The 12,856-nt window shown below is 41.1% G+C and overlaps 1 protein-coding gene across 1 annotated transcript in view; it reads left to right on the top strand.

Annotated features, from left to right (window-relative positions):
• The window catches only part of RAPGEF5 (Rap guanine nucleotide exchange factor 5), a 157,462-nt gene that overhangs the window by 138,280 nt on the left and 6,326 nt on the right, over positions 1-12,856 (top strand). Inside the window, exons 22-25 of the mRNA XM_038128762.1 lie at positions 2,453-2,503; positions 3,580-3,667; positions 6,936-7,000; positions 12,006-12,060. Of these exons, the coding sequence (XP_037984690.1) occupies positions 2,453-2,503; positions 3,580-3,667; positions 6,936-7,000; positions 12,006-12,060 (259 nt within the window). The remainder of the gene's footprint in view (positions 1-2,452; positions 2,504-3,579; positions 3,668-6,935; positions 7,001-12,005; positions 12,061-12,856) is intronic.

The following is a 12,856-nucleotide window of genomic DNA, read 5'->3' as shown; positions in this document are numbered from 1 at the left end:
CCAGAGCTTTAAATAAGAACAAAGCATGGAGATCTTATCCCCTTAAAACAAAATAAATTATTCTAGCATTTTAAGTAGATGTCAGAATAGAAAGTCTTAAAAAGGTGGCTCCAAACAAAGCAATATATTATTATGGAATAATTTAATTAATAGGCCAAAACAACAAAGTAGAAATAAACCTTCTCTAGTTGTCTTTCATCAGGTTTTTTTTTGCAGCTGCTCATCTTGAACAATGAAGTTAGTAAATGAGCCATGATTAAGGAGCATACTGGAGAACAGAGATTTGCTTAAAAAGCTACTGGTTGCTACTCAAAGCATGAGTTTAAAGGAGGGTCCCACTAGGATCTGTATTTATGTTGTGATTTTTTTGTTTCCATCCAAATGGCATCTACGTTGAGTTACAGTATCTGCAAGTTTACTTATCTGCTGATGAACCAAATATCTGCTGCTGGGGAAGGAGTAATTGAGCAGGGTGGGTTGAAGCCTTATCCCTCCTTCATGCCCTTAACACCACAGGTGGGCAGTACTCCAAAAATATCAGTCTGTAATACAGAGTGACAGAGGAGGGCTGTGATCTCCTGCCTTGGAGATATGCTTGAGCACCAACAGCTGGGACCAAAAGGCTGTTAGAGACTTGCAAACCTGTCTGACGCTGTCCAGAGCAAAGTCTGCCCCCTCAGCTGAAACCACACATAGGGAAACATCACTTGTATGTCTGAGGCTTTGATGCACAGAGAAACAAGGACAGTGACTGTTGACAGGGACTCAGATATGCAAGGAAGAGCTGACTTAAATAAGAGATAAAGTAAAAGTTCTAGAGAAACTACATACCTGAGGACAATGATGCAGAAACCCCTCACCTCTGATATCTCTAAAACACCTTTCTGGGGAACATTTGCCTTGGCCTTCTCCTAAGTTGCCTGGATTCCATTTCTCTGGGCTCTGGTAGGAGAGTGGAAGAGACCGAGTATGGTCTCAAAGGCAATGATACAGATCTCTCCTGCACAGAGACACGCAGAACTCTGCTCTGTGCTGAGGCCTCTGGAGATCATGCGCTGCCGGTGGACTTCTCTCAGGAAGAGCAGAATATGTTGCTTGTCGGAACAAAGAGTGCATCTGCATATGTACCGCTGTAAATATGTCACGTTCCTGTGTGTAAAATATTTATCAACTTGCACCCTTTCTTTTTTTTTTATTTGTAAAACTTCATTGCACTGGAAGTTGCAAAAGCAGAAGGTTATTTGCATTAGTAATGTGACTTCTAGAAAGTAGAGCAATGTTTTTAAATTAATTATAATTACTTACACATGTAAATGAAACAACCTAAATTTAAGCAGCCATTTAGACTAAATCATATTGGCTCTGCACTTGATTTCTTAAACAAGTAGTATGCTCCCAAGTATATTCTACTTTTTTTTCCTACAGTGTTTTAATAAAGAGCCTTGCTTTCCCTGAATTAAGATAGAAAAAAACATGCAATTGCAGTTCCATGTTCAATCATTTTAGCATTTTCATTGTACACACCCACTTAATCTAATTGTTCTAAATCTCTTTTCTCTTGGTAATGTCACTGTAGCTGTCAGGATCTAAAGACAAAGACAAGACAGGATTTTACTAAGAGGGGATCTCTTTTACTAGACTACTATGGCTGGAAAAAATAGACAGGATTGAAGGCCATCACACCATTTTCCAAGTCTGAAATCCCAGCATGAAAATTTCAATTGCAAACAGTTGCTTTGAGTGTAGTGATGTGGATCCATTAAAGCATATTAGAGACAAAGAAAGTGGATGCTTGTGGAGTGGAGCAGGTGTTGACATGAGGGGCAAGACAGTAGTTTGTGCCTGGGCTCCCTTAGAAGGTGTTTTATTCACCTCTCTGTGGGATTAGGATCAGATACCAGAGACAGAGTAATCAGTTTATTAAGGAAACGTCTCACTTTGGCACCAGTATGTGCCAGTGTTAACCCTGATCAGCACTGGCGTGATGTATAAAACAGCACTGAGTGTGACACCTGTCAATTTCTAGAACTCATGTTCTGGGGCAAGATTGATTACAACAAATGATTTAACATGGGTGTGATCAGTTTCTGAATTTTCAGCCTGTGTTGCTGTGTCTAGCTTGATATGGATATTGATATGGATATTGATATCGTGGGAGCTGGGGAAGAAAGTAAAACCAGCTGCTAACAAGCAGTTTCCATAAAAGAAGGATGCAGGTCCCCAAGACGAGGCTGCAGGGCCCAGTTCCTTGCTGGCATTGCCCTGAACATGGTCTGTATTTAGGGCCCTGGGAGCTGTGGAGCCAGGGTTAAGTGCCTGTTGGTGCTTTCAGCAGGCACTTCACCTAGAGCAGTCTCATGGGAAAAAAATGCCTCGGCATTTTTCTGCCTAAATCAAATTCTCTTTTTTTTTTTTTTTTTCTTTCTTTCCCTCTCTGTTTTCCACACTTCAGAAAATTCCTGGGAAGTTCAAGAAACTTTTCACTGAACTTGAAAGTTTGACGGTAAGTATGGTGTTGGCAGCAGAAGAACATTGCTAGCTTTACCTGCCTTCCTTCTTCCTAATTTATTTGGAGTCTGCCTGTTATTGTCTGGAGTTGGACTTGTCGTGTCAAGTCCGTGATTTGCTGGAGGCCACGTGGCTCTCCAGAGCTCCGAGGTGGTCTGCAAATATGAAAAGGAAAAAGGCTCTGTGCCTGACAGAGGGAGGAAGGGCAGAGAGAGGCAAATGTAGTATCACCAGCATCAGTTTGGGAGCTGTTCTTTTTCCCTGGTAGCTAATCAACCTTTATCTGAAGCAATATGCTGGAGATCAAGAGAAAAAGAGACCGGCTCAAGTTTTAAAAAACAAATGTCAAAATCTGAGGCTTGAGGGTCTTTGTCAGCATTATCAAAGCAGAATAAACAAATGTTTCCTCTGGCTGTCACGGAAGTGGGTGCATGGTAAGATCACTGCCTGGCACGGGGAACAGGAGATCCAGCCTTTACCAGCTGTCATGCTTCTGTACTTGGAGTTCATTATAAATGAATGTGTTTTAAAGAGTCTGTGTGAGCTGGTGTTTACACTGGAAATTGAGATGACTTTTTGAATTGCCTACACAATGCCACTGAAACATACTACCTTATTTTCTTTGAAAGTCTCCAGCATGCTCCATGGATCTTTAAGCAGTTTTTGTTGGGATTTTTTGTTGCTGTTTGGTGATGTTTGTTTTGGTTTTTTAAAAGAAGTTAATCAGCAATACATTTGGGGATACATTTTGAGCTATATAGTAAGGGATTTTGCTAATAGAAATTTGTGGGGAAATTACAGAGCAGTCCAAGTGAATCTATTCTACAGTTTCGTCTCAATTTAGCACTGCTTCATCTGGAGGAACATAATTGCTTTTGTTCCTTTCACTGTTTATGTTCAAACCTGTTCAGTTTAGCATGTCAGCTAGCTTAGAAAACCTTTAGCTACCTTGCATCCCAAAGAAACCTTTTATATCTAAATCATGTTCAGATCATAAGCCTGTAATGGATTTAGAATTGCTCTTTTTATAGCCTATTGATTTTTCTGTCTATTACTCAAATGGTTTTGTAGGATCCTTCTCTGAATCACAAAGCTTACAGAGATGCATTCAAGAAGATGAAATCTCCAAAAATCCCCTTCATGCCCTTACTTCTGAAAGGTAATGTTAAAGCTTGGCTGCTCTTCACTGTTGTTAATTAAAATAAGTGTAAGGTGATTTTTCCTTGGGATGCTCTTAAGATAAGTATGTGACAGATATAGTGGTATTGACAAGGTAGCACTTGGTCTGGATAATAAACAACTTCCTTTTAAGACAGGGGAAGATCTCAATTTTCACACAGGTCATAAAACTTCATGCTGTCCTGTCAAGTGTGGATAGAGCTGTGTGCTTTTGCTTTGGCCACGTGCCCTTCAGTGGAGAAGTGTGACCCTGCAGGCCCTGCAAGCCCCTGAACCAGTGGCTGTGGTCATACTGCTGCTCTGAGATGCCTGCTGGGAGATGCCTCCCTGCTTTGCTGGGATGAACCTGCCCTGGTGCCACCCTCAAAGCAGAACCTGGCCTGTTTGTCTGTCCTTAGAGACTTGGAAATCCCCTCCTCTTATATGTCTGAAAGAGATAAAAAAATCTTACTATCTAAAATCTTTTTCTTTAAAAAAATGTCTTAAAATAAAGTACAGCTACTTGCTAATGCAGTGAGCTGGGCAGCTAATTAAGTGGCAAGTATTTCAAATATTCCATTGTCTTGGAGTCATTAATTATTAATTGCCTAGCCTTTGAACATGGCAAATTCATTTGTTTATTCCTGTATTCTGAAAGTGTTCTCTTTAGGCTGTTTATTCCAACCTGCTGCTGTGAAATGTTTGAAGGCAGTTCTCTAGATGAGTTGGTGAGAGTTTGGGAGCCACCAGACACTTCCCCTCTTTGCACACATCAAAGGAGTTTGCATTAATTCAGATGGATACTATTATCAAGGCTTCAAAAATCAATATTTTTAAAGTGTTCTGGAGTATGTCTTGCCTACAAACAAAAGCAGCAGACATAAGACACTGGTAGCAATGATGTTTGCACAGCATTACAATTTGGTGTGTAAGAACATGCACCTAGACAGCATTTGTATCTTTAACTTGTGTTGGAGATAGCAAGAAGACTTTGAAATTAATGCAGCAATGCTCTTCAAGACAGTGGTCCATAAGGAGATGTTGGCAATTCCTAAAATCTTGCACAGTGCAATGGAATTTATTCCATATTAAGCATATTTGTGTTAAGGTCATTTCCAAGACTGGTAAAATAGGAATGGGTAACATAGAAATCATTAATAACTCAGCAAATTGCTGTATTTCATCACAATAGGAACAAAAGTAATTTCAATTAAAATAAGATGAAAAATCTTAAATTATGAAAAATAACTTCAGAGTGTCCTTTAAAAAGTTAATTAAATTTAAATGCAGAGCTCTCACAGCGCACAGACATAGCTTTTGAAAATCAGGCAGATTTTTCAAATGTGTAATAAAATACTGTGATATACCCTTATAACCTAGTTCAGATGCAATTTTCTGCTCCACTGAATTTATCTAGACTCTTAGTTGTTGGCTGCAAAGCAAATTTCTGTTCCTTCTGCCCTCAGAGATATACACATTGCTGTCAATGACTTAGAAAGCTGTGTGGAAATTTCTGCTTCCAGGATAGGTTTTTCATTAGAAGTGATGGACAGTTTTTAACTGCACTGATAGAGACACAAGTACTGCCGGTGTCCTGAAGTCGTGTCCTTTCTGTGTCCCTTTCCCTGGGTGCCCCAAAACAGCCCAGCAGAGGAGGTGCAGAGGGTCGTGTTCCCTCCTTTCCCTCTGCTTTTTAGGATGCCCAGGGGTAGGAGAGGTGCTGGAGGTTTTGGCAGCATGTGCTGTGCTTTCTGCATGTCCAGGCTGGCATCCTGTCTGTCCCAGCCCAGCCAGCCTAGGGGCACAGGGGCTCTCCATCACCCCCCGTGAGAGTCCCAGCCCCGGCTTTCCAGCAGCATTTGAAGCCGTTTAGCATTTCAATTCCAAGCAATTACAAGATGCCCCTCAGGCACAGAGTGAGCCTTTGAAAACCAAGGAAGTAAATCAGGTTGGCTGTTTCGAGGGAGGGTGAAGGTAGAGGTGGGTGGGGGGCGGTGTGTGACAAAACTTCTCTGCAGGTTTCCACTCCTGAAATCCCCCAAAACCGTGGGGTCCGTGTGAGTATCCGAGGGAGTCCTAGAGGTGAGGACAGGAGAAATGCTGAGGGGCAAACTTCGACTGCTGGGCTGGAGGCTGGCACCTCTGCTGAGGGGGACACTTGTCCCATTTATGTGTGCTGTTCTCCCACTGGCACCCCAGCTGTGAGTGTTAAGGAGTAGTGGTGTTGGAGTGCCATCTCATTCCTCTGGCATTTTCTCCTCTTGGATCTCCGGGGTACCCTCCCATGCAGGAGAGCTGATGGAGCCAAGGCTGTGATGCTCCTGCCAGTGCTTTCAGTAACCTGGAGGGTGCACTACTGGAGTCAGAGCTTCCACTCCCACAGGGAATCTATTCATATTCTTGGTGCTTTTTGTCCAGGATAAGTCTCACTTCTGACCTAATACACGTTAGAAAAACAGAGAAAATGGCCTTGAGCTACTGTTTTAATTGTATCTTTACTTGGCAACATTTATTTTGCCTGATATTCCTTCCCTCCAGTTCCTTACACTGTGTTCAGTTCTCTTCCTGGAGCCATATATAGACCTTTTCCTTTTCCTCTGACCTTTTTGTTGCCTTTGCAAATTCCCTCTAACAACACTACATCAAAGTGTTTTTCCCTAGGCATGATGCTTATTTCAAGGCTTTGTATTTTGTACTTTGGTGTCTTGTCTTTAACCTCTCTGGCTGTCCACTGCTGTAGCCCTTGTCTTTGGGGAGAACTCCACAGTCCTTTGTCCCACAGAGGGAGATGAGGGGGTGTCAGAACCAGCTCCAGCATCTGGTAGCTCTGCCCTTGTGGAGCTCTGGGCTCAGGGACAGATCTGTCCCAGCCTGGGCACAGCCATGGGCAGAATGTCTGGATTGGTGCTGCAGGGTGTGGAGAACAGACATGCCGTGCAGGGCCATCCCTCTGGATGCCTTCCCCTGCTCCCAGCCATCTTCTGTGTATTATGTATTGCAGAAGTAGCACAGATCAGGTTTAATAAGAAATCCTTGCCCCCACTTACAAATACTCTTCTTAACAATGTGTAAATATTGTTGTTATCTAATAATCTCTGCATGTCATCACTAGGCCAGGCTTTTGTTTCACTGTTACAACATATTGTGTCAATCCTTAAAGGGATAATTTCTTTTTTTCTTTCTTTTTGTTGATGTTTAGTAATTTTATTTATTTGCATTTAAAAAGAGGTTGTGACTAATAATTGTTTTTCTTTTTTTTTTTTTTTCAGATGTAACATTCATCCATGAAGGAAATAAAACGTTTCTGGATAACCTTGTTAATTTTGAAAAGCTGGTAAGCTAATTTTATCCTTCCTGTTTTTCAAAACATTCATGTTCTCTTCTTCCCTTTGCTTTCCTTATCTTGTAAGACGCTAAGGTTTTCTTCTGGCTGAACCAGGAGGAAATAATCAGGGGTAGAAAAGAGCAAGCAGGATGAAACAGCCAAGTCTCTTTCCCCTGACCTTTTCCTCTGCTCCTTTCCTTCTCGTTCCTTCCTCCTCTACTTCTGTGTAAAATGGCTAAACCAATAATGGCCATCATCACTGCTACACATTCCAGTCTTCATCTATACCCAGTGAGATCAATTCCTTTGCACCACCTCGTGGGCTGCTGTATGAGTTAAGGTCTCCTGCTTCAGCTTTCTCTGAATTATGTTTCCTTTTTTTTTTTTTTCCTCAAGTTTTCTCTAGTTTATCACTTAAGTAAAGATCCTTCTAATTTATCACCTGCAAGTGGTATTGTAATTTTAGGGATCTTAAATGAAAGTGAAACTTTCTGAGCTATATTAAATGAGGAAGAAAATAATGCCTGAAATACGAATTAAACTGACTGTAAATATCACTATTGTAGCTTTTATGCATAAAGGCACTTGATGATGTGGTTTTGGCCACATTCACTCTAGGCGTCATATAGCATCTACTCTGGCATGGTATTACTGAGAGAGGTTTGAGTTGCCTAATTTGTGTTGGTTTTTGGTGGTTTGTTTGGTTTTTGTTGTTGCTTTTTGGCTGGTTGGTTTTGTTTGGTTTGGGGGGTTTTCTTTGATAACATTTTCATGAGGTCACTTGGTCTGTTCAACCTAGAGAAGAGCTCATTGCAGCCTAGAACTTCCATGTGAGAGGAAGAGGAGGTGCAGCACTGATCTCTTCTCTGTGGTGACCAGTGACAGGACTCAAGGGAATGGCCTGAAGAGGTGTCAGGGGAGGTTTAGATTGGATATCAGGGAAAGGTTCTTCACCCAGAGGGTGGTTGGGCACTGGAACGGGGTCCCACACAGAAGTGGTCACAGCACCAACCTGACAGAGTTCAAGAAGAGTTTGGACAATGCTCTCAGGCACATGGTGTGATTCATGGGGATGGTGCTGTGCAGGGCCAGGAACTGGACTCAATGATCCTTGTGGATTCCTTCCAACTCTGCTTATTCTATGATTCTATGGTACTAAAAGCCAAAGTCTTTATATCTGAACAGTGGTGGAGTAGAGAAGCTTGGATTTTTTTTTTGGTTGGCCTGTATTATTTGACCAAGAAACCAAAATATTCTTTGCGATTGTCCAGGTGTGCCATGGAACTCTTATTCCAGATGGCTGTGGTTGGTGAATTGTGCCCAACTATTTTTTCCATGTGTTTACACTTGTTTGGGAATGAGTGCACAACCGTGGAGTTATTCATGAACCAGATGTTGAACTTATTTTCACATTCTATCATAATATAGGTTGTCTTTCAACTAGCAAGCAGATGCAGGCTCTGACTTTTGAACCTGAGCTCCTTTTTTTCGTGTTTTCTATTTGATTTCTGTACCTTTTCTTGTTGCAGAGTTTACAAGAATACTGATTTGCATTTAATGAAAGGTTTTCTTGTTCCAAGTCCATTAACTGTTTGACCTTTAGGTGTTTTCATAAAACTCATTAGCATGTTCTTCTTCATTGCCTCTTGGAAGTACATCCAATTAACATGTAAATTAAACTAGCCCTTGATGCACCATAATTGTTATTAAAATCCCTCCACTGGGCCATATATTTATTTAGTGCATATGTAGGATTCAGTTCTTGTCCAGTCTTAGCAGGCTGTGTTCATTTGTTTATTTGTTGTGTAGTCGTGTATATGTTTAATGTATGCTGGGCTTCCTGGGTAAGAATCCCTTTCCTTTCTGTCTCTGTTGTGTCTCCAGAGGCAGTGGGAGTTTTGCTAATTGACTTCAGTGAGCCAGGATCTCACCTTTTCCATTCAAATGGATAATGGGCATTTTAAATAGCAAGGGGGAGAGGCTGAGGTGATGGTTGTGGGGCAGAGTTGTTCTGATTGACACTTCCTCCAAATTATCATTCAGATCAGGCTCTCAGAAACATGCTGTCTCATGCAGCCCTGTACATATGAATGCAGGCAATAGTGCAAGCTTAGGAAGTGGGGGCTTAGGAGAGATTTAAATATCAGCGAAGTGGAAATTCGGGCTGCACACTGGTATTACCCTGGCTCAGTTGGGTTTAGTCAATGGCCATGAACTCACAAGGTGCATGACACGTGATCACGTATTCATCAGTCCATGTTTCTTTTCTAATTATAAGGGCTTTGTCCTGAAGAATAATGTCTTCCTTGGTGTTATGTACTGAACACTGAAGTGCTGAGCACTTTCTGGCCTTAGCTGAGAAAAATTAGGATTGACATTGACTCCTGCTCAATTTGGATCAAGCCACTGAACCTCACCTGCAAATTTGCTGTTGCAGAAAAAGAAGAAAAGAATTATTCTACCATAGCAGATTACTGCTTTAGGGAAGGAACTTACTCGCTGTCATAAATGACTAGAATTTCCACTTATGAATTTCAAAGCAAAGATGGGTTCTTGTGTCTCAGTTTGGATCACTATTTTGAAATATTTCATTTCTGCATTAAACATCTCACCTGAAGGAGGACTTGTCAGTCTGAACCATTATTTTTTTTCCCAACTATATTAGTTTCTTTTATTAAAGATCTTTCTCCCTACAATCCCTGCTTCTTTTATATTGTTAGAACTCAGCAATCCTACCATGACTGGATTTGATTTGACATGAAATTATAGCAGTGGATACAAAGTTAATTCAAAATGTAAAGGAAATTTGTAAAGAGAAAAAAAATAAGTGATCTTTTGTTTCAGGAATGTTACCTAGCTTTAGCAAAGGTGGAGGGGTTGCAGTGGTTTGTTTAACTGCATTTTGGGTAAAATCTACTCTATTATAGTGTTAAATTATTATGTAGTATCATACCTACTTCTTCAACTAAATCTGAAGGAATAAATGAAAATATAGCCTTACATGGTCACATCTCAAGGAATTTCCGTGGTATTTTCTTAGCTGTTTCACTAAAATGTGGCTTCTTCAGGTTATTCTCTCCCGCCTTCAGCTATGTCTTAGCAATGACATGTCTTAGCCACACTCCAGCAAACTCTATTACAGGTCAATGGCCATTACCATTTTCAATAACACCTGCTTACCTAGGGCCTTCAGCTGGAAGGACTGTGTACGTGCAGCTGTGGGTTAACCCACACCCTCAAATAGCTGTGCAACCCCAAGCTTGAGGCTCTGCTGTCCTCAGTGAAAGGAGTGCTAATGATCCCGGGGAGCTGGTGGGCTGAAAAGCCACAAGAAATGTCTGTCACTTATCACACTAACAAGTATGCAAGCACCTGTTTAAGCAGACAGGAGATAGCATTTGCTTTGCAGACCCATTGGCTGTAATGCTTTCTGCATTACTTTTGGGTCCCAGAGAATTGAAAACGGAGAGAAATGTGTCATTAGGATACTAAAGCCTGAGGATTTGCCATTCTGGTTTAAATGTTGCACAGAGGGGTTCTTCCTTTATCAGAGCATCACCTACAGAAGCCAGTCTTGGGATGAACCCTCACAGCGACTGACTACAAAGGAGGGAAGAGCAGAGTTACAGTATGTGTGATGTGTGGGGTTTTCTGACTTCTAAAATCCAAATGCAGAAAGTGTTGGCTGGGAAACATCACAGCAGCAGCACTGGTGGAAGTTTTAGTACTGCCAGTACTCACATTATTGATTGTGAAATCTAGATCATCTCATTAGAACTTCATTATAATCAGTGCAAGGACATCAGCACAAGAGATTGTGTAATTTCATGGCAAATGAAGCACAGCGGGTAACAAGAAAAATTATTTTGATTTAGTGATGAAAGAAATATGAAGTTTCCATTAAACGTGCTCTCATGATAAGCTTTTCTGTGGAGGAGCCTTGTAAGCCACTCCCAGGATGTTGAGAGATGAGATTTTCTGCATCATTCTGGTCTTAAATATACTCTGCTCAAGACAGTTAATCCTTTCCACCTCTAACAATTTTTGAGGGACATGTAAAATGAGCATCAGCTGTTTGCATGAGTTTTCAGATCATTCCTGTTAACTGCAATTTGCTTCTGTGACTTACTAGATTTGGTGAGAAATTGCCTCAGAAATAGTAAAAATTTTTAAAAGTAATGGCTTAAGAACTTTATGGGTAGTATCTAGTGAAAATAAGCTCCCTCTACTGAATTGTAGTGAATAATCCAAATTTTTATATAAATTGATGACTTGAGCCTGATTGAGAAACTGAATTTAAACCTTTTGTTTCCTCTGCTTAATGTAAGTGAGCATCCAGTATCCCTGTAAGCACTATCTTTTGTTAAAATAGCATATCTACAGTACAGTTTTACTTGGTACCTAAGTGTGGAGATGTCAGGGTGCTTGCTCTGCAGCATTTGGGCTGCGGGCTCTTTTGTTTTTGTACTGGTTAGGCTGCAGAGAACTGCCTGGCTGCTGGTGGTGCCTGAGTATCGTAGGGATTACACAAGTGTACACTAAGGGGTGTAATCCTTGCCACAAAGAGGCTTGCAGTCCAGTTATACAAATGTGGAGACAGAAGGAGAGGCTGCAGACTACACAATACCTTAGATAATGCACTAAAGCTGGGGTTGAACCCCATAGCACTCAGCCAGTCTGCAGGCCTTCCTTTCTGTGGGTTTTCAGTTTATTAAAAGTTTCTGGAAGAAAAATGAGCAATTGTTTGGTTATTTTTCATTACCCCTTTCCATGGGTTCCTAGGGAATGGTTCTCATTTAATCTGTGTGATATCAATAAGACTTTCTGACTAACCCTGTTTCATCAAAAGGTATCACTGAGATAAAGAGCAAAGATTCTTCTGCTGTCTTCATTTTCTACCTTAGCACACTTTCTTTTGGCTGTTCAGTGTAGGGCAAGGAGATTTTGCAGGCTTTTCTAATGACAGAATCTGTCCCAAGTCTTTGCACTGATGTTTATTATTTTGTCTTTGCAGCACATGATTGCAGATACTGTCCGGTCATTGAGACATTGCAGAAATAACCAATTTGGTGAGTAGACAAAATTTCCTATTTCTTTTGCCTTTGTACATCCTTGAGGGTTTTTGTTGAGTTTTTGGTTTGGCTTTTTTTCCCCTGTTTTCTTTCCAGTTGCTCAGGTTTACTACAGAATGTGGGCAAAAACTATTTAACCAATGGGCAAGAGAAGGCATCATGTTTGGAAGATAACACAGCAAAACCCAGAATTTTTGCTTTAGTTTACAAAATGTTCCTAGGAACAGCTTCCAAATTTTAGTAAATTACTTTCCTGCAAAAATTGCCGTCTCTTCAAAAAATCCTGTGTAGGATCTGTGCCAGCTGCACAGTAATGGAGCCTCTGGTGTGTGCTGCTGTTCTGCATTCCCAGCTATCAAGGAGTTAGCTCAGTCTCCTGCCAGTCTGAGTGTTTTGGTAAGGAATTCACAGCTGCCTTGGCTTCCAGCAGCTAAAGGATGGTACTCATCCCCACAGCTTTTCAATCAGCTCTTCACCAAGACCAATTGTTTGTTTGTCTGGGGTTCTTAGGGACATTTCACAAAACTGTAGAAGTCTTGAAGGTGTGAGGATCCTGTGGGTTTTGTGAAAGTGGTTGAGTAGCAAGAAATGAGGGAGTTGTTTCCTCTTCTAGGGGAAGCTGCAAATATAGCTGTGCCTGCTTTAGACACTGGAGGATCTATGCTAGAGGCAAGGATTGCGAGTGCCTCAGCTGCACAGAGGACTTTTTTTTGTTTGCTTTTTTTTAAATATTTTTTGTTGTTGTTTCCGCCTTATTAGCCACTAGAGAATCCAACCCTAAGGGACCATGCCA

This window comes from Motacilla alba, chromosome 2, assembly GCF_015832195.1.
Source record: "Motacilla alba alba isolate MOTALB_02 chromosome 2, Motacilla_alba_V1.0_pri, whole genome shotgun sequence".
Classification (NCBI taxonomy): Eukaryota; Metazoa; Chordata; class Aves; order Passeriformes; family Motacillidae; genus Motacilla; species Motacilla alba.
This window is presented reverse-complemented; position numbering and strand designations above follow the sequence as displayed.